General features: G+C 43.9%; 4 protein-coding genes across 7 annotated transcripts; all 4 read left to right on the forward strand.

The window, feature by feature from the left end:
* The first annotated feature begins 884 nt into the window (after nucleotides 1–884).
* On the forward strand, nucleotides 885–8,031 carry hells (helicase, lymphoid specific). Of its 2 annotated transcripts, none has more exons than XM_084667118.1 (23): nucleotides 885–1,181; nucleotides 1,300–1,409; nucleotides 1,580–1,698; nucleotides 1,794–1,916; nucleotides 2,239–2,274; nucleotides 2,383–2,407; nucleotides 2,532–2,593; nucleotides 2,673–2,714; nucleotides 2,824–3,048; nucleotides 3,167–3,349; nucleotides 3,539–3,682; nucleotides 4,077–4,273; nucleotides 4,519–4,615; nucleotides 4,772–4,933; nucleotides 5,060–5,205; nucleotides 5,615–5,759; nucleotides 5,955–6,038; nucleotides 6,188–6,307; nucleotides 6,438–6,554; nucleotides 6,775–6,934; nucleotides 7,054–7,150; nucleotides 7,257–7,333; nucleotides 7,518–8,031. In XM_084667118.1, exons 1-23 carry the CDS (start codon nucleotides 1,174–1,176, stop codon nucleotides 7,604–7,606), a joined length of 2,568 nt encoding a protein of 855 aa, XP_084523244.1. In that variant the 5' UTR covers nucleotides 885–1,173; the 3' UTR covers nucleotides 7,607–8,031. The 2 variants fall into 2 exon arrangements, with proteins under 2 accessions (XP_084523244.1, XP_084523245.1); XM_084667119.1 differs by having other exon boundaries at nucleotides 2,827–3,048.
* A 603-nt stretch (nucleotides 8,032–8,634) lies between these two features.
* On the forward strand, nucleotides 8,635–10,439 carry calhm3 (calcium homeostasis modulator 3). Its single transcript, XM_084667243.1, has 4 exons — nucleotides 8,635–8,921; nucleotides 9,189–9,316; nucleotides 9,496–9,623; nucleotides 9,987–10,439. Exons 1-4 carry the CDS (start codon nucleotides 8,635–8,637, stop codon nucleotides 10,437–10,439), a joined length of 996 nt encoding a protein of 331 aa, XP_084523369.1.
* Nucleotides 10,440–11,237: 798 nt separating this feature from the next.
* On the forward strand, nucleotides 11,238–13,525 carry calhm2.1 (calcium homeostasis modulator family member 2, tandem duplicate 1). Its single transcript, XM_084710189.1, has 3 exons — nucleotides 11,238–11,370; nucleotides 11,681–12,303; nucleotides 12,531–13,525. Exons 2-3 carry the CDS (start codon nucleotides 11,758–11,760, stop codon nucleotides 12,942–12,944), a joined length of 960 nt encoding a protein of 319 aa, XP_084566315.1. The 5' UTR covers nucleotides 11,238–11,370; nucleotides 11,681–11,757; the 3' UTR covers nucleotides 12,945–13,525.
* A 502-nt stretch (nucleotides 13,526–14,027) lies between these two features.
* Nucleotides 14,028–19,654, forward strand: LOC146268162 (RING finger protein 122). Of its 3 annotated transcripts, XM_084710208.1 has the most exons (7): nucleotides 14,087–14,105; nucleotides 15,099–15,162; nucleotides 16,836–16,992; nucleotides 17,399–17,441; nucleotides 17,602–17,643; nucleotides 18,216–18,298; nucleotides 18,759–19,654. In XM_084710208.1, the coding sequence occupies exons 2-7, from the start codon at nucleotides 15,138–15,140 to the stop codon at nucleotides 18,877–18,879; spliced, it is 471 nt and encodes a 156-aa protein (XP_084566334.1). In that variant the 5' UTR covers nucleotides 14,087–14,105; nucleotides 15,099–15,137; the 3' UTR covers nucleotides 18,880–19,654. The 3 variants fall into 3 exon arrangements, with proteins under 3 accessions (XP_084566335.1, XP_084566333.1, XP_084566334.1); XM_084710209.1 differs by having other exon boundaries at nucleotides 14,028–15,162; nucleotides 16,854–16,992; XM_084710207.1 differs by having other exon boundaries at nucleotides 14,029–15,162.
* The last annotated feature ends 50 nt before the right edge of the window (nucleotides 19,655–19,704 follow it).

A 19,704-nucleotide genomic window follows, 5' to 3' on the forward strand; every position in this document is an offset into this window, starting at 1 on the left:
GTGCCCAGCAGAACTAGCATACTTGTGCCGTTGCATAGGACAGTCATGTAGCTTTGAAGTCCCTTTCCCTACTACTCACGTCTATATAAATGCGACAGATTTTACTGGGGCATGAGATTGATCTTTGTTGCTTTTAGTGAAAAAGTGGAGTTCTGAACTCCACGTAGGTTTGAAGGAGGTCTTTCTTTTTGGCACCTGAAAGCCTGCACGAGTGGTAAATTGCAACGGTGGGCAGGAAGGATAAAAAAGGAGGATAAAACGTCGAAAAAGAGGACACGCAACAGCGGTCCGGACAAAGGTCTGGAAAATCGATCTGTCGGTACGAAATCCGGACGTCTGCTCACCTATGCAGGCCTAGTCACTTCTATATCCTGTTCCACTATTCACCAAATCCCAAAATGTATGTGTGCCTCTTATGTGACATTATATTATTCCCCTGAAAACTTTCATTAGATATCACCGTTATCATTACGTTTGGTGGGTGGTACTACATTTTATAACAAACACACGAAAAAGTTTAAACCAACGAAACCCTTACCCCAACCTATTATGGTTGGTTGTAGTGCGATGCAAAGTCCTCAGGTTGTAGGTTGGTTTATTTTCTACAGGCGGGAAATATTAATCAGATGGATTTCAGAACTCCTCTCACGGGGTTTTTACGTCAGTTCTTGGTTGCATAACTTAGTGCTAAGGAAAACGTTTATTCATGTATGTATTTGTATTGTATATTCTATTTACATATACAACATTTATATATATTCGTCCGATCTTAGTCCTTATACAGAAAATAATATGTTGCCTGTCTGTTGCACCAGAAGTTACTTGTACCCCTCAAAGAAATTACATGGTTTGATCCTTTTTGGCGCGAAATTGTGAAGCCCCTCCCTCCGCTGCCATACATACCGGTACTCTCGAGTCTGTACCCTAGTTGAAACCTGTGTCACGTTTGGGATTATATTAATTTTTATTCTAGCAAATCGCTACTGTAAAAAGATAGTGCATGTCCTTATAAATCAGTTAGCTAGCTAACTTGCTTAGGCTACTGAAGTTGTTGGTGGTCACTGCACCAAACACATTGCAAATACTTTGCCAACGTTGTATTTTCTAACTCAGTACAGTACTGGAACTCAGCTGCAGAAGTTCTATTTTGTGACCAACAAAACGTGGTTCATCATGAGTTGGTACGTTTTTACGTGTTTTAAAATCCGTTGTGCTGGTTTGACATGGTAATTAGCTGCTGTTAAACGAGTTTAGATAGCTCTAACAGAACAAGCTACCAACCGTTGTTTTCTTTCTCAGTGCAACGACGGAAGAGATCCGAAGTGTGTCTCCGCATTGCCCCAAGCCTGACGAATCGGAGGTGCCGCTTGGTACAGCTATGCCGGAGGAGACAGCGGTGTCTGCGAATGGTAGCTAGCTAGCTTAGAACATGAACAGTGTACCATGAAAATACCGGTCCATTGATTTTAGACCCATTTTCTTGCTGCATGATGCATTTCTTGCTGTATTGTTAGCAATTTCAACTTTTAGACCAATAACTTGCTAAACAGTTAATCATTAGACTACTTGTTTTCCATAGCTGCAAGTGTGAAAGCTGAAAAGGACGTGTCTGAAGTTATTATCACTAAAGAAATGGAGGAAGAGGAGAAGCAGTTGATGGAGGAAGGGGAGCGGAAAGAGAAGGAAATGATGGAAAAGGTATTGTTTATATTAATCAGTGTTGCATTCTAACTGTGTGGCGTATGTAATAGCCAACACAAGATCGATTTTGTAACGTATGTTCTGCTCATAAGGCACGAGTGTCTATGGAGAAGGAGTCTCATGAGATACGCTTCAAGAGACTGCAGCACCTGCTGGAGAAAAGTAACATCTATTCAAAGTTCCTGCTGACAAAGATGGAGCTGCAACAACAGGAGGTAAAGTTGGAGAATGGAGAACAGTTCTACTAAAATCACTGTCTAAGAGGTTAATGTAGACCCTCGCATTTGACCTCAAACATTGTTCAGTGCAGCAGTAGCTCAGATCATGCAGCCTCTTATAACTGACATGGTAACACATGCTGGTGAGGATTATAATTGAAGGATATATATTCTAGAAATAAAACTGCTCAGTTACAAACTAGCCTGTATGAAATAAGATCATTGCAAAAAGGTTTGGGAGATTATGGCTATTTTGATTGCATTTCAAAAGGAGTTGGTGAAGTGTGGGCGGTTCTAACTTGTTTTCTTCTGAATTCAGGAGATTAGGAAAGAGAAGCAGGAAAAGACAAAAAAGGTTTGTGGGTTTCCATTTCTGTCTCTTGCATCTTGTATGACATTCACTGTGTGTTTCATCAGCTGCTTGTTTCTCATAGCACTAACCTATCAAATATTTCTGTCACAGGGCACTGGCAAAAATACGGAAAGAGGTGAGCATTTTTAGGGGGGTTCCTTTCTTGCATACTCTCCGTTTACGACATGCTGTTTTCATATAGCCGACACGCTCGTCAGTTAGAATGTTCCTCCTTTGATGTTGTTCACCTTTGTTTGAAGTGGAGAGAAAGAAGCGGGAGCGAGACGAGGACTACAAAATAGCCGACGTCATGTCTAAAGAGGTGTGTAAAGTCACATCCCTTTGGAATATAAAGTTTCTATAAAGTGTTCAGGTTCAAATACTTGTTTGGTTTCTTTTAGGAAATCATGTCCACAGCTAAGAAGGCCAAAGTGGAGGAGGAGGTAACTGACTTTCCTACTTGAACACCCCCATGGCGTAGTCGTCATACTCAACGGTAGCCGTACGATGTGTCACAATCCACGCATTCCCCCTCCTCTCGCCCCACGCAAGCAGGTAGCCAGTTCCAGGAAGCTAGATGCGGAGGACATTGAGAAGATGAGTGACTCCAACACCGATATCAAGGGACGCCTGTCGGAGGCAGTGCGAGCAAGTTCCAAGCAGCTGCTGGACCCAGAGAGGAAGGTGAACGGCCAGCCCGTGCCTGTCCAACAGCCCGCTCTCGTGACTGGTGGCATCATGAGGCAGTACCAGATCGAGGGCGTGGAGTGGCTCAGGGTGAGTGTGGGGGTGGGGCTCGTTGGCTCTCTCGTTGCATTGTAAGCGCAATTGTCGACGTTGTCGTTGTTTCGATCGCTTGATCTCACAAAGATTGGATGTTCCCTTTCTTTTCTAGATGCTGTGGGAGAACGGCATTAACGGGATTCTGGCAGACGAGATGGGTCTCGGGAAGACCATCCAGTGCATCGCTCATGTGGCCATGATGGTTGAGAAGAAGGTGCTGGGGCCTTTCCTGGTGGTGGCCCCCCTCTCCACACTCCCCAACTGGATCAACGAGTTCAAGCGTTTCACACCAGAGGTAGCACACATGCTTTTTTTTTTGTGCTTTTTTTCTTATACAAGGATTACCCCATTGTCGGACCACATGTTGACAATGGTGGTGACTGCTAGATTCATTAATTCATACAAACTTTTATTATAGAAACACTTTGATCCCCTTTGCTTGTTCTAACCCGAGCGCCTTTGTCTGTTGGCCCTGTGCTGGCAGGTGTCTGTGCAGCTGTACCATGGGTCCAAGTCAGAGAGGGCGGCCCTGCTGAAGAAGATTCGTAAGCCCCAGGGGTCTCTCAACATGTACCCTGTGGTGGTCACCTCCTTCGAGATGGCCATGATCGACAGGAGTCTCCTTCAGGTAAGCCACTTACCCCTCATGGCCTGGTAGCCGTTTGTCGACTTCCTGTTCTTCTCACGGCACACTAGGTCTTCCTCATAACAGGAGTACACTATATTAGCAAACTGGTGGGAATGGAATTTGTTTTGACTGTTGAGGATATGGTGAATGAATGTTGTCATTGTCTACACGGATCACATTTTGGAAGCTTTACAACTACCCGTGCATGTCCGTCATGCAATTCCGTCATATGATGGCATGCAATCTTTTAATCTATCTCTACATATCTGACCCTTACATATGACTAATAGATTGGAATTTGCATGACATCCTGACTGGGGAAAAAACTTGGGTCACCCTGTCTCCCCCCCCCCCCCATGCCTTTCTCTAACTCTCTCTCCCTCACTTCATGCAGCGATTCCCTTGGAAGTATCTGATTGTGGACGAGGGCCACAGGATCAAGAACCTAAACTGCCGTCTGGTGAGGGAGCTGAAAAAGCTGCCAACAGACAACAAGCTGCTTCTCACTGGCACTCCTCTGCAGAACAATCTGTCCGAGCTCTGGTCCCTGCTCAACTTTCTGCTGCCTGAGGTCTTTGATGACCTCAAGAGGTAGTTGCCAGCTGGTTTATGGTGTGATTATGTGCTCTGTGTTTATATAAGACAAGTGTTTTTTTAAATAGATTTTCTTAGCAAACATTTCTCAGCTGCCAATTGCTCTTTCGCACCAAATAGACTTGGCTGCTTATGTGTATGAAGTGATACCCACTCTTAAATTTCACACTGCATGAAACGGTAGATATCCCAAGAGAGGGGTGGGGGAGCTTGTAGGTCATTAATTCGAATTCCGTCTGCAGCTTTGAATCGTGGTTCGATATCAACACCATTGGGGCAGAAGCTGAGAACATCGTCGCCAACGAGCAAGAGCAGAATATCCTGAACATGCTTCACCAGGTAAAGCATGCCCCCTCTTGACTTCAGTCCATGAATATTAGACGTTTCAAGAGACCAACCCTGCACCCAACGCATGCCGTCAGAACTGTTTTGGCCGCGAGACGCCTGCAGGAGCTGGTCGTCATCACCAACGCGGGGTTCCGTCTCTGGTTTCAGATCCTGACACCGTTCCTGCTGAGGCGGCTCAAGTCCGACGTGACACTGGAGATCCCACCCAAGAAGGAGGTCATCGTTTATGCTCCTCTCACGGCCAAGCAGGAGGCCTTTTACACGGCTGTTGTCAACAAGACAATCTCCAAAATGCTGGGCCAGGAGAAGGTAGTTGCATTAGTACAGGATAGCCTGTATAAGTATATATATATATATATATACTTGATTCAAAAGGTAGAGCATGCAAATGCAGCAAATTCCCATCCAGTGTAACCCCGCCCCTTCTGCTCTCAGGTGGAGGCCCCTGTGGCGGTGACGTCCGCTGGCAGGCCCAAGCGCCGCAGCCGGAGGCTGGTGGACTACTCAGAGCAGGGGGGGGGAGAGTCCCCCGCCGACCTGGAGAAATACCTGGAGAGGCTTCAGAAGGAGGCAGAGCAAAGGTCCATATTAACTCCCTCTCGATTTCTAATAACAAGTTGTGTTAGATGTTAACGTAAAGGTGACATTTTTAACTTTCCACCCAGACATGTTTAAAGTCTGTCATAAGTCCAGGGTGCAAGTTTACATTTCATTAATCAAGCAGGAGCTTTTATCTAAAGTAAAGTACCCATAGTGCATATGAAGTAAGATAATTTAAGATCAGTAGTATATAGTTCTAACAGTGGTTCGATGGTTAGAGCTATGGAACAGTCAGTGTTGTAAACGGGCATCGTGCAAAAATGACTTTCTGTCCATATTACATTATTTGGACAATAGCACAGTACAACAAAACATATCTACCAAGTGCGACATCGTAACAATATTTTGAGGTGCCGTCTGTAATCCAAGTTGTGGCTGTCCATCCCTCAGCTCTGCCCCAGTCGTGGACGTCCAGATGCCCCTGGACGCTCAGATCAACCTGAAGCTGCAGAACATTCTCATGCTGCTGAAGAGGTGCTGCAATCACCCCTACCTCATCGAGTACCCCTTGGACCCTGCCACTCAAGAGTTCAAGGTAATGAGCATGAACATTTTATAATGAAAACAAATCCTAATAAAGTGTGTTCCAGTTGTAAATACAGACCGGGTAAAAGAGAATGTTTGTATGCATGTCTTTATTGTATATTCATATGAAGAATGGTATAGTGGTATGTTCTGATTAGCTAGTATTTATTTGTAGCTTCCATTAATAGCATTTGTCCCTCTCTAGATTGACGAGCAACTGGTCCAGACCTCTGGGAAGTTCCTTATACTGGACAGATTGTTGCCAGAGTTGAAGAAAAGAGGACATAAGGTCAGCTACAAACAGTCATATTGAAACTGTGCTCTAGCGCTCTAATGCTGAACATTTCCACCTCATTGTTTAACCAAGAGGATAAACCATCACACAAGGACTGCACCAAATCTACAACTTTGTTTGTCGGTTTGTTTTGGCGAGGACAGGTGCTGATCTTCAGTCAGATGACGTCCATCCTGGACATCCTGATGGACTACTGCTACCTGCGGGGCTACCAGTACAGCCGGCTGGACGGGAGCATGTCCTACAACGACAGGGACGAGAACGTGAGGACCCGCCAGCCACTTCTCCATCGCCGTCGTTCACCAGGCGTTGAGCTCCGATAACCACGCTGCAAAATGTGTCATATAATCAGAACGTGTCATGTAAGGTAACAGTAATCCCGTTTGCTTCCAGATGAGAAGATTCTCCTCCGATCCAGAGGTGTTCCTGTTCCTGCTGAGCACCAGGGCAGGGGGGCTGGGGATCAACCTGACCGCGGCCGACACGGTCATCATCTTCGACAGTGACTGGGTAGGTGCTCGGCACTCGGAACCACTGCAGCTCCTCGATAGAACTTTTGACGTGCCCCTCAACCCATTCATAACGCGTTCCATTGGTGCTTGAAAACCACATTTTAAAACGCACCTTTCAAACCGTGGCTGCCAATGAGTATGTACCGTACGTGATGCTGGCATGCGATAGTCTTGCGCGGCACATGATCTAGTAACCATCCCCCCTCATCCATGTCTAGAACCCCCAGGCTGACCTGCAGGCCCAGGACCGGTGTCACCGGATTGGCCAGACCAAGCCCGTGGTGGTGTACCGCCTGGTCACGGCCAACACCATCGACCAGAAGATCCTGGAGAGGGCCTCCGCCAAGAGGAAACTGGAGAAGATGGTCATTCATAAGAGTGAGCACATGCAGCCCTTCCTTTGATGTCCGACTCTTGTTTGGAACTGAGTGCGGCTGTGAGTCGGGTCCATCTGAATTGGTGTTCATGTGGGCTCATGTCAATCTTTCGTCCCACAGACAAGTTTAAGGGAGGGAAGGCGGAGCTGAAGCAGACCAAAAGCTGCATCGATGTTTCTGAGCTGATGGAGCTTCTCAAATCCAGAGATTATGAGAAGTAGGCATGAGTTAAACGCTTCTTTACAAAGGGCATTGGATATTGTTTGTATACAACAGTGACTGCAGTTGTCTAATCATGGCAATTATTATTTTGCTTTCCTCAGGGGGGTGAAAAGCACCATGGGTAAGGTCATCAGTGACAAGGACCTGGAGTTTCTGCTGGACCGCAGTGACCTGATGGGTGAGTTTCAGTCTTGACAGGTCAACATGAAGTAAAATCTTAAATACTTCCAGACATTATTTTCTCCCAATTAAGTTCAACAAAACACTGCCTAAATCATATTTAATCTAAATGTATGTTTTTGAACCAGAATTGATGCCAAGAAATCATGTACTATCGTCTACTACCCCCCTCCCCATTACAGACAAGGAAAAGAAGAGCTCTAAGCAGGAGAAGGTTGGAGTGTTCCGGGTGATTGAAGCCAAAGAGTCGTCTGAGATCAGCCTGACCTGAGAAGACGTTTAGACATCATCTCCAGACCTTAAGCTAGTACATACGGGGACCAATGAGTGGCTGGGTGTTACAGTAGGGACTGAAAGCAGCCATCCTGAAACTGCTGTAGAAACGCATGACAAAATGATCTCATTCAATTGTTATCGTTTTTGTTTAGGGTTTGATGTATTATGTTGGAAGATGAATCTTTGCAAGTAAGATTTCTTAAGAGCGCTTGTTTCATGTTTTGTTTTTTTCTCTCATATATACTGCTGTATGCTTTCCTTTTCCTGTTAACCTCTAAAACATAGTAAGCTGTACTGTATGTTTGATAAAGCATTTCTTGCACTTTTCTGTAAGGGGAGTTATCTCCTTGCACACTGACCTTGTCCTTCATGTTTTGTAATCGCCCCATTTTAGAGAAATAAACTAGGTTTTCAATTAAATGTAGTATTGTTTGTTTTGTCATCACAAACCATATACATATTGGACTAAAAGAGAAATAAATGTAATTATTGCTTTTTAACGTTTTAAGAATTGTGGTTACTGGAGTAGGTAAGTAAACACTCAATAGCTTAGTCAAAGATGTAGTCTAATGTGTGCTTCGTCAAAGTTTGACTGATCTTTTTAATTACAAGCACAGGTCAAGTATTTTTTTCTTTGTACAAAAGTTGTTGCACCTGTACCTTTTGGTAGCCTGTGAACACACCCTTCATTCTCCTGCAAAGCCTCTAGTGCTCACATGTCCTGTTGGGGTGTGGTCAAAGAGCTTTGGCATCTGGCTGGTACCTTTTTCAGTCTCTTCCTAGATCACTGTCTGCGCTGACGTATTAGTCTGTTCTGAAATTATTTACTATAGCATTACCTTCGGCTTCTGGAAATAACCAATTTCATCGTCAGAGCTGTATTGCGGTAGGGCAGATAGTACTTGTTTTATAACTTAATTTATACTTTTTTAATACTATTTTTTTATAGTTAGAAATAATTACTTCCCTTGTCTACTACAGTATCTGCTTTTAAAGTTGTAGTAACTAACCTCTAGCTACAGTATGGAGCGTCTGAAATTAGTCCTGCATTATTTCCAGTCCAACTCTGAGTCCATCTCCAATGGTATCTGTATCATACTAGCCCTGGTCAGTGTCAAGCTGTACACCAGCTTTGACTTTAACTGCCCCTGTATACCTCAATACAACAAACTCTACTCGCTGGGAGTGATGTTTGTCCCGCCAATCATATTCTTCTTCTTGGGGATCTTGGTGAACCGACACACAGGGGTTATGATGGAGGAGTGGCTGAGGCCCATCGGAAAGAGAGCGAAAAATCCTGCCGTTGTCAAGTGAGTCCACACTTTTTTGCCCATATGATGCTTACTTGGTGTGAAAATGATTTGGAAAATAAATAATAGATTGGATGTCACTAGAATTGGTTTGGTTTGTAATTTCTAAACTGACCTAGCCTTCAAAATTCTGTTGAGAGAACAACCATAACCTAAACTACATTGTTTTTATTTATTTATAATTATAGTAAAGGAACAATATTTATACAGGAGTGTCTTTGAACTAGGTGATTTGATCTTGACAATGATATGGGTCCCTCTGCACAGATACCTCTTCTCTGCCATGATCCAGAGGGCTTTACTGGCTCCCATGGTATGGATCCTGGTCACTCTGCTGGATGGCAAGATCTTCATCTGTGCTTTCAGCATGGGTGTGGACCCCATCCACTTTTCTGGTGAGTAGAATCCTATACTACCTCTTTTCAACTCCTTACCAGTCTATGTTCTCTCCTCTTCCGTTCCCTAGGCTTATGTGTGAAATGGTTGTGATGTTCTGATGTGTGTTTGTGAGACTGTACATGCACACAAAAACCTTTAACAATACATGCCATCATGTGATGTATGCTTTTCGCAGGTATGCCCAACATCACAGGTCTGGATGTGGTCAAGCTCATGGCCAAGGTCCCCTGCAAGGAGGACATGATCTTTCGAAACAGCACGTTCCGCAAAGCCGTCTCACGCTACGTCCGCTGTTACTCACAAGTAAGGAGTATGAGGTTGTTACATCCTCTTTCACTGTCTGTGTGATATGTTTTCTTAACAACTGCCGCAGGTTGTCCAACCCGTGCATGATCTTTTTTACTCTAGTCATTTACAATAAATACCAGCACAGTGATGTCAAGATGTAATATACCTTGTCTTATATCTTATATATAATAAAATACCAGCTCTTGTCACATATCAGGCTTTGAACATGTTTTCTGTAGAATAGGTTGTCAAGTTACTTTAAGCAGGCTGTCAACTGTCATGCCTGTGCCTAAATCCATGGGTGTGTCGGAGAGACAATTGACATGATGACTGATGGAGTCGGATGAAATACCAACATCTTTTTAACTCTCCTGACAGGCGATTGGCTGGGCCATCCTCCTCTTCCTCATTCTCCTGGGTGCGGTGGGGCGTCTCATCAAGCCATGCTTCAACCACGCCACCTTCCTGCAGACGCGCTACTGGAGCAACTATCTGGACGTGGAGCAGAAGCTCTTCGACGAGACCTGCGTGCTGCACGCTCGGGACTTTGCCCGCAAGTGCGTGGTGCAGTTCTTCGAGGGGATGCGCGAGGACGCGGTGCTGCGGCTTCCCCTGTCGCCCACCCCGCGCGGTCGGACAGAGAAGTACGAGGAGGAGGATGAGGAGGAGGAGAGACTGCATGGGATTACCAAGCAGGAGCAGGTGGATCAGCTGTTGTGCAAGTGGTACCTGTGTAAGCCTGAACTGGATGTCACCAAGATGGCCTTCAGGCCCAGAGTGTGCATCACCTGGGAGGACCACAACGGACGGACCCTCTATTCAGATGTTTAGGCTTAGACTCTGTGTGGGTGGGTGTGTGTGTTTGTGTGTTTGCTTACCCGCCTGTGAGGTCAGGAGAACATAGATGGCCCTGACGATGGTGGTGAAAAACCTGCACTACAGTCAAATTTGAATGTGCCGGGATTTAGCTTGGTTGGTTTTGCATGGTTCTTTTTTCCCAGTGCACCACATGGATATGAGATGCAAACTCAGATATGTTCTCCTTTATGTTGTGCTATATATTCTTCAAAGAATATCCTTTGCATTTCTACTGGGAATTTCAGGTTTTGAAATACAATGTGATAGTGGAAGACAAATATGTAATAGAACAATAACAGATAAATATGTGATTCAAAGGTACTTGAATAATGTTTCTTAGCCTGGTTATTGTGTCTGAGATGTACATACACAGAGCAGTAAATTTGCTGAAAGCATGTTGCCTTTTGATCTGCAAAGCAAATAATATTGCAGGTTTCTATGTAGATTAAAATGTATTTTCAATGTTATATTGGTGCATTTATTAAAGGGTTAACTTAGTAGATGTTTGTGTAAATATGCTCATTAATTGCCCAGTACATTAGTACAGTATGCGCTGTAGCTCAGTTCTGTAATATAGCCAGTTTTTCCAGATTAGTTCTGCTTGCCATGGTAGCCGCCATCTTGCTTGGTGACATCACAGAAACGTGGGTCTCCATGAAGTTCAACACATGTTTCCAGTTGGGGCCCTTTTCCCAATGGCTGGAAACTGTGGGCAGTATCATCTACTGAGGACTCACTGCACATGCTCAGACCTGCTCAGTGACAAAACATAGAACCTTTCCTGAAAACAGTGAAGCGAATACCACCCTCCTTCCTGTTCTTACAAAAGGTTTTGGTCACAGCATTTCCGCCGTACTGTCTACTCTTAAAAGTTTTTATTGGGGCTTCCAACTGGTTATGAAACGTAAGTTTGCATGAGTTATTAATTGATGCCACATTTTTTCCTCTTTGCCGTTTCTCTTCCATGCTATGTAAGTGTTATGAATGCATGGATTCTGAAGTTATACAGTACGTTTACAAAAGTTGTAATTGAAAGCATGTTGAAAGCACCCTATTGCAGAGTTCTGTTAGAAAACGGAATCCATTCATTCATGAAGCAAGAATTCTCTGGCTATCACACATAACAGCATACAGTATCTTTCAATAAAATGAAGGATTGACCAACAATAACACACAAAGCTCCTATTCATACATCTTTGTTTTACTTCCTCTAGACTGACTACTGGCGTTCAAGCTACAGGAAAATAAACCCTGCTTCTCCAGTATAAGTATTCCTTATCAGAGGTCCACGATGGCTGCTCTCATCACAGAGAATTTCAAGTTTGTCTCCCTCTTCTTCAAGAGCAAAGATGTGATGATCTTCAATGGTTTGATCGCCCTGGGCACCGTGGCCAGCCAGACCATGTACAACATCTTTGCTTTCAGCTGCCCATGCTCGTCTGGTCGTAACTACCGCTATGGCCTGGCAGCGCTCGGGGTGCCCGCCCTGGCGTTCTTCCTCATTGGCATGATGATAAACAAGAGCATGTGGGACCTGGTGTCTGAGTGCAGGCTCAGAAGGTGCTGGAAGCTGTCGGGGGCGTCGGTCTTTGCACTTTTCGGATCCGTCATCGGGCGTGCAGCGGTGGCCCCAGTGACGTGGGTGGTGATCTCTCTTCTCAGGGGGGAGGGCTACGTCTGCGCCCTCAGTGAGTTTATTGACCCCACGACCTTGGAGGGCTTCCCATCGGGACAGTCGTCAGAGGTCATTGCCAGGTTCCCTTGTGAGGCGAGTGTCCCTCCAGAACTCCAACACTTCCGGAGAGAAATAGAGCGTAGGCTGAGGTATGAGTCTCAGGTATGTACTGTCTTTTATAATGCCATATGAATGAAGGAGTATGCATGGAGATCATAAATACTCACATCCTCACTATTCGGACATAAATGGATCCCTGTTTGTCTAAACATGATCTGTTCTGGTACGGGTTGCTTGTAGGCTGCCTGTGTTCAAGTGTAGAATTTGACTGTAGAATCCCCTCCTGGAGGAGTGTCTTGATGGATCGCTATCCGTCTCATTTCTCTCAGTTGTTAGGCTGGCTGCTGGTGGCAGCCATGGCGCTGGCTGTGTTCACAATGCTGTGCATGAAGCGCTGCTGCTCTCCCCTGGGCTACCAGCAGGAGGCCTACTGGTCCCAGTTTCGTTCTTGTGAGAACGACCTCTTCCAGCGCACGGCCCAGGCACATGCCCTCCTCCACGCCGCCCAGAGCGTGAAGAGTTTCTTTGGCTTTGTGGCACTGGAGAAGAACGAGAAAGAGCTGCTCCTGGAGAACCAGGCCGCCAACCCTGTCTCCAGTACGGAGTGGAACAGAGTGACTGGAGTCTATCTGTACAGAGAGAAGAATGGGTTGCCTCTTTATAGCAGACTGAACAAGTGGGCTCAATATAATGTGGAGGACAACACCGGGGAGATGGACAAAGAGATGGACACCCTTAGTTGACTGTCAATGGACAGTCCAGTGTTCTTGAACACTGGCGATAGGGAACCATGTCGTGTGGTGGCTTTGGTTCCAGTCCAGTGCTAACACTATTGATAATTAGGCCTTGCCAATGGGTAATTGTGTTAGCTAACAGTGGACTGGAACTGAAGCTTACACTCCTTGAGAATTCAGTATACTTGCTGTTTAAGTATTCTAAGCATGTCCTCATGCATGTATAGTAAAAGATTCCACTGGATCTATTCCGCTCAGGAGTAATTTAGTATGCATTATGAGTGTATATACATTATCTTGTTTACACGTATTACACGGGAGTCAGGTGGCTGAGCGGGTAGAGCATTGTGCTAGTAAAAAGTTAAAGTTGCCAGTTCGATTCCCGGCCGGTGCACATGACGTTGTGTCCTTGGGCAAGGCACTTCACCCTACTTTCCTTGGGGAGAATGTCCCTGTACTTACTGTAAGTCGCTCTGGATAAGAGCGTCTGCTAAATGACTAAATTTAAATGTATTCGCTCTTTCTATCTGTCCCAGTTTCATCCAACATAAGGTGAAATAATTATTTATGAAATAAAAATGATACAGTCTGCATGGAACTGTTACATAGGTACCTTCTTACTCGAGTGGTATAACCTTTCTGGTTTGGCTCCTTGTTATATCTTATGTGACATAATTTTGCTTTTCTCTTGTTTACATTTGTCAAACACACCTGTGTCTCTATGTCTGGCTTTCCTACCTCTGTACCACCAGTCAGTCTATTCTTCTGTGTACCTGTTTTTTGGTCTTGTGTTTCTCACTATGTATCTTGTTTACCTGTCAGTTTGAGTGCACCTCCACCTCTCTCTCATTCTTCTTACCATGTTGCTGTTTCTTCCCTACCTCTATGTCTGCCTGTCACCATTATGCCTGTATTTATCTGGGAGTGTGCGTTATGTTATGCGACCACCTCAACGTTCAGCTGGAAAGTGGAGGCAAAGAAAGAGGTAGACAAAATGAGAGGAGAGAAAGGAGGGGCGGGTGAAAGCAGAGTCGTGATGCAGACAGCGAATCACATGAGCAGAGATCTGTTTACAAACTGCTTTGAGCTGGAGGAGAAGTGCAGGGCACCATTAAGGAGAGGGAGAGAGAGAGAGAGAAAAGCAGAGAGTTGGAGTGATAACGGAAGAGGGTATTTGTACTGACTTCAATTACTAATCTTTTATTTTTACCCTTTCGTCGTCGCCACTGCATTGTCTTTTTTGCAAAAAGAACGAAGGAAGCAGATCAGATGGTGGGGGCTGACAGGGGCGGCGGGAGGACAACGCTAGTGCGGGCGTGACGCTGGCTGAACCGCGGGGAACCGCTCGCGTCCTTTATTTGTTTGCTCTGTAATTGGCTGAGGCATATTTTCACAGCCATAAAACTATCGAAGCAAGAATCAGAAAGAAAACGAGGGATCGGGGGTAAGAGTGGAAAAAAGAAAACAGAAGACTTTAAGAGAGGGGGATAAGCTCTGTGGCATTATTTTGAAGGGAGACAAAGCAAAAACAGCAATTTACATGTTTTTTCTGGATTTTGGGGTCTTTTTGGGGTTATGTTCTGACTATCATCAATGTCACTGACGAGGCTGTAACCTACAAGTATTGGAGGACCATCTCCCACAGTATAAACAAGGCTAGATCATCTGGATGTCATTGTTTATGCTTGGGGTGTAAATGCAATACGCATTTATTTTCCGTCTTCTGCATCAAGTATCTATCTGCAATTCTTTTGAGCATATGTGTCTTGAAGAAGGATCTTTTCCAGATCCAGTTTTTGCTTAAATGTTGTTATAATTCGCATTTAGTCCGAAGTCAGTACTAGGAGTGGATTATAAGGATGGTTGACTTGACTTTAAACCCTCTCAGTAGACTGTAAAGAACCAGAGATCCCCTTAAGGAAAGCTTGTACAAGCTTACTCAACAATATGAACTGACACCAAATCCATTAACCAGAGATCAAAAATCTATAAGTATTTGAAGGGTTTGCTCTTGAGAGGTGAAAATCATATAGACTTTCATAGACCTATCACAGTACAATCAACTTGATTGGTCAGCGCCTAAAAAAATCCAAGGACAATTGTGACCTCCCACAAGTGACATCGTGAAAGATTGTGGCTGAAAACATTGACCTCCATCCACAGTTCCCTCTTTGGTGTCTCTGAAGACCAGAGGCTGGTTTCATGCACCCTGTTCAGTGGTGCAACGGTGAGTATTCATTATATGTATGTAAAATCATATCATTGTAGGACTAATTGTTTACTGATCTGCATGGTGGTTTGTGCAGGTAAATACATAACATAATTCATGGCCAGTAGTTATTGTGGTATATACTGGAGAATGTGTTTATTTGCTTGCTGATCAGGTGGGCGAGGTTAGAATTTAGGGTAGTCTATTGGTCAGGTCTCCAGTCAATTCAGGTCAGGAAAAACAGTTAACACTGCTGGATGTTCTTCTGCATTTTGAACATGTGTATTTCCCTTTAATTCCACTTGAGTCCTGAACTAAACACTCTCCCAGACAGCATGTGTTCAGAGAGTGGCTTACCTTTTAGAGCTCCACTATCAATGATTTACTAACATCCCGCTAAGATTACAGTTATCCCCTCCCTCACCGCAGCCACCAACAGCCCCCTCCCTTGACTTGAAACTGAAGTAGCCCTATTGGCCTGCACTTCAAATGGACAAATAATGACCTTTTGAACCAGGAAGTGCTTTTACCCTACCAAGACTATGGGTGACCTTTGACCTCAGGGCTATGATGTTAAATCTTCCTTACTAGTGGGGATGGAAGGAAGACCATTTTGATTACTTTCAGTGCTTGTGCCATTTTACCTTGTCAAATGTAAAATCTTGCAGACCCATAGAATCTTTCTCTAAATACACTGTCATGCACTTCTCCAGACTGAAACACAATTAGGAAGCATTTCAGTCTGAGAATTCCAGTTGGTTGTAATAACATTGTTAATATTGACATTTGGGAACATATGTAATGTTTGTCTTCTGGTAGACATTTGTTGTGGAATACTTTACAGATTAGCCTGCAAGGATTGGAATGTTGCGCAAGTCTTCTCCCATGATCAAGTAACAAGAGTCCTTGAATGGCTATGGATATGTTACAGAACTTACTGCACTAAAACACACACATACACACCAACAGCCACACTAGTTTGACTTGAGTTTTAGAGCTGCTTCAACACACACAACAGTAAAACACTCCTCTCCCACCAACATCTCGCTTGTCAGTTGAAGCAACTCAGGACTTCAAAACTTCAAAAACATGCAACTTACTAAACTTCCACAATGGCAGTATTGTTATACTGATACAGTGTGAAACAAGAGGCTGCAGAATGTCTTACAGTATGCAATATGCATGCCTAGCCTCGGAAACACACAGACACACACACACACAGAAAAAGATTAATCCAATAGGGGACAGAAGACTATAGAACATTAGAGGCCTCCCACTCCTCACTAAAGTACGCAAACAATTTTATGTTATTCAGAATTCCAGTTCTTTTTTTGCTTGACAACCATGTAAATTGTCCTCTGTGACCCTTGAATGTCTACACACAGTCACAACATACTTATTTCAAATGCCATTGAATTTGTATTGCCTAATTTAAGACACATTTCTCTCATTAAAAAGGCTCCCTGTGCTCTTTGCAAATCAACACATACGCCTTGTTTTAAGCCTATGAATGCAGAAGTTGTCCAACATACCGTATGTGCTGTAAACCGACACACATACATATGCACACATACTCCTCATACGTACTTTGAATGCATAAACACAGGCTGACCAACACATCTGCAATGATTGTCCGTCGCTGTATCTATAGCCTGATGTGTAGGACGTATTCTCCCTTTCCCCTCGCTCAGGATGTCTGTGTGGTCTAGGATTGCTGAGTTCCGACCCCTACTGCAAGATGACGTCTGAAGAGATCTACCACCTCCCCCTCAACGTCTATGTCATCATTCTGGGAATTGGCCTGTTCATCTTCATGCTCAGTCTCATCTTCTGTTGCTATCTCTTTCGGTATGACAAACAAGTGTTCTTCCACCTGTGTCATGTGTCAAGTGTTAGAGACTGGCTGTTTTCTATAATATAGTCCCTGTGAATCTTCTCTAGGTCTACATTTCTTCTTAGCCTAACCACTCCCTAGATTTCCTTTATACCTACAAATTGAATAAGACATTAAATATCTATGACTTAGTTTGGCATCTGTGTAGATTCCAGTCTGCTAGACGAGTGCTACAAAACTGCTACATGACAGGACATGAATAGAGATTGTGATCAGGGAGTTGAATGGTAACAATAACATGCATGTAGATCCTATAAATAAGATATTACACAGTCTGTGGATAATATTGTGCTAGAATAAAATCATTATAGACTTTGTGCTCAAAGTAAATTCTTTCATTTCAAATTATGTGTTTCACAGGTTGAGGCGACAAGGCACCAGAGAGCAGTATGGCTATAATGAGGTATTCAGTTGTCCCATAACTAAATCAAGAAGTGTACTGTAGCCTAATTGGGGAGCTTCTCGTACAATAGGACATAATCAACAGTGTGTACTTGTATGTATATTTACATACAAAGTTATTAAAATGCTTAACTGTTTCATGAATGTGCCTTTGTCTTCAGGTTGTTCTGAAAGGGGCAGGGAAGAAACTGAGCCTTCTTGGAGTAAGTACTATCTGAGCGTCATTGAGCCATTGTAATTATATTGAGTACCATTGCCTTTTCAGATTCCTTCCACTGTCTTGCCATGTCATCAGTGAATAAGTTGGAGTACTGACTCTATCATGACTGAGACTATTGAAAAAGAACACAGTGAGAGTGAGGCTTTGTTATTGCAGTATTTACGGCATTTGAGACAAGAATAAAAGAACATTTGTTCAATATGAGAGGACTGACATTTGTGTGGTCTTAAAGGAGAGGGTTAAAGTGAATTGTGAATGAGTGAGGCTGGGGACTGCAAGGAGAGATCACTGAAGTAAAAGATTAGACTATACTCTTCTCAAATGTGTCTCTGTTGAAAAGGTGTGTTTCCACCATGGGCCATTTCCCACCTCCCAGTTGTGCATTATCTGAACACATTGTTGTTGATTATCCACAACTAAGAGCTTGTGGGCTGACTTAGCATTTTCAAAATGGGCTCATGGAGTGAGAATGTGGAGAATATGAATGTGTTAATGACAGGGTTATGGTGACTGGGCATGGTGATGGGCTAACATGGTCTATGCTCTGTATTACAGCAGACCTGTGCAGTGTGCTTAGAAGAGTTTCGGAGCCGAGATGAGCTTGGAGTGTGTCCCTGCTCACATGCCTTTCACAAGAAGTAAGAGCTAATGCAATACACCATTAATACACAATACACCATTTTGTTTTGTCTATTTCACTGTCGTAACCCTGAACATCAGACATTCCCATACCTCATTCCTTGATGCAAATTGATCAGCTAAGGAAAACACTCACGGCGAGAACAAAGGCAGACAGGTGCAAAATAAGGACAGATCCCATATTTAGGCTCTCCAGGTGCTATTGATGTGACTGTCTGTGACTTGCTGTGCCAGTTCATATATTTGCATACTGATGCAAGCTGGTTTTAGCCTGCAGTTTGCATTGAAATGAGATGTGTGATGTGAGACAGATATATTACACTTTTGTTGAAAATATTGGAGGCAAGCATTCAATGCCACAAGATCCAGAATAGTTAAGTACTGTGGTCTTTTTTGTTGTTCTCCACCCACCTCTAAATAAATAGCGCAATGTAATCTTCCCACGTCCATTTTCTCCAGGTGTCTTCTGAAATGGTTGGAGATCCGTAGCGTGTGTCCCATGTGCAATAAACCCATCTGCCGCTTGCAGCCAGACCCGCCGCAAGAGGCCGAAGGGCCTCAGAGCCCCCTGGAGGTGTGAGAAGGTGGAGGGAGCCCACCACAGCACCTTTCCATCAAGACTAGTGTCCAACCTGGGGCGCAGAGGGGTTCCACCACGTCCATCACCACTACTAATCTATCCCAGAGAATCTCCCACCACGATACATAAGGGTACCTTTCCTGACTTTACATCATAAATACAAGCCCTTGGATCTGATGGATCTTTCATCGTCAAACTCACCTCACCCCTTGAAAGTCTTTTAAGAGCCCTTTGAACATTTGTAGAAACCAACCGGAAGGTGTGTGTGTATTTGTGTGTGGAAAATGTTATAGGAAATAGATATACTGTATGTGCACTGGAGGACAAGAAAACATTTTCTACCCAACATACAGGGTATAAAAAGAGCCTCAATCCTATAGCCACACCATACTGCTTGAAGATAAGGATATCCACAAAGAAGACAAGGAATCTAAGAAAGAACTGGGAACTGTGTATTTTGGTCATAGTCTTCCATAACACAGTCAATACCCTTCACCCCACAATGCCTAGCCAAATGAAGAAGGCTTTCCTTCAATTGAGAGTGGAATAATTAACTTGGGGCCTGATTGGAGGAGAATCCTCCTCACACATACATACATGCCACTCTCACAACTGCCGTTACTCGCCTATGAGGTATCCAGCTATGACTTAGGGTTAGAAAACCCAGTCACTAAATAATGCATTGATAAAATATATATACATAGTCTTTAAGTTATTTCTAAGGAGTTGTTTTGTATTATAACTGGCTTTGAATAAAGTGTAGTGTTTAGTGATATTGAGGGCTTTGACTTTCTTCATTCTTATATACCAAGGTGGCCTCTGCAA

This window comes from Hypomesus nipponensis, chromosome 11 (genome assembly GCF_054491055.1).
Source record: "Hypomesus nipponensis isolate SF chromosome 11, ASM5449105v1, whole genome shotgun sequence".
In the NCBI taxonomy this organism is placed as follows: Eukaryota; Metazoa; Chordata; class Actinopteri; order Osmeriformes; family Osmeridae; genus Hypomesus; species Hypomesus nipponensis.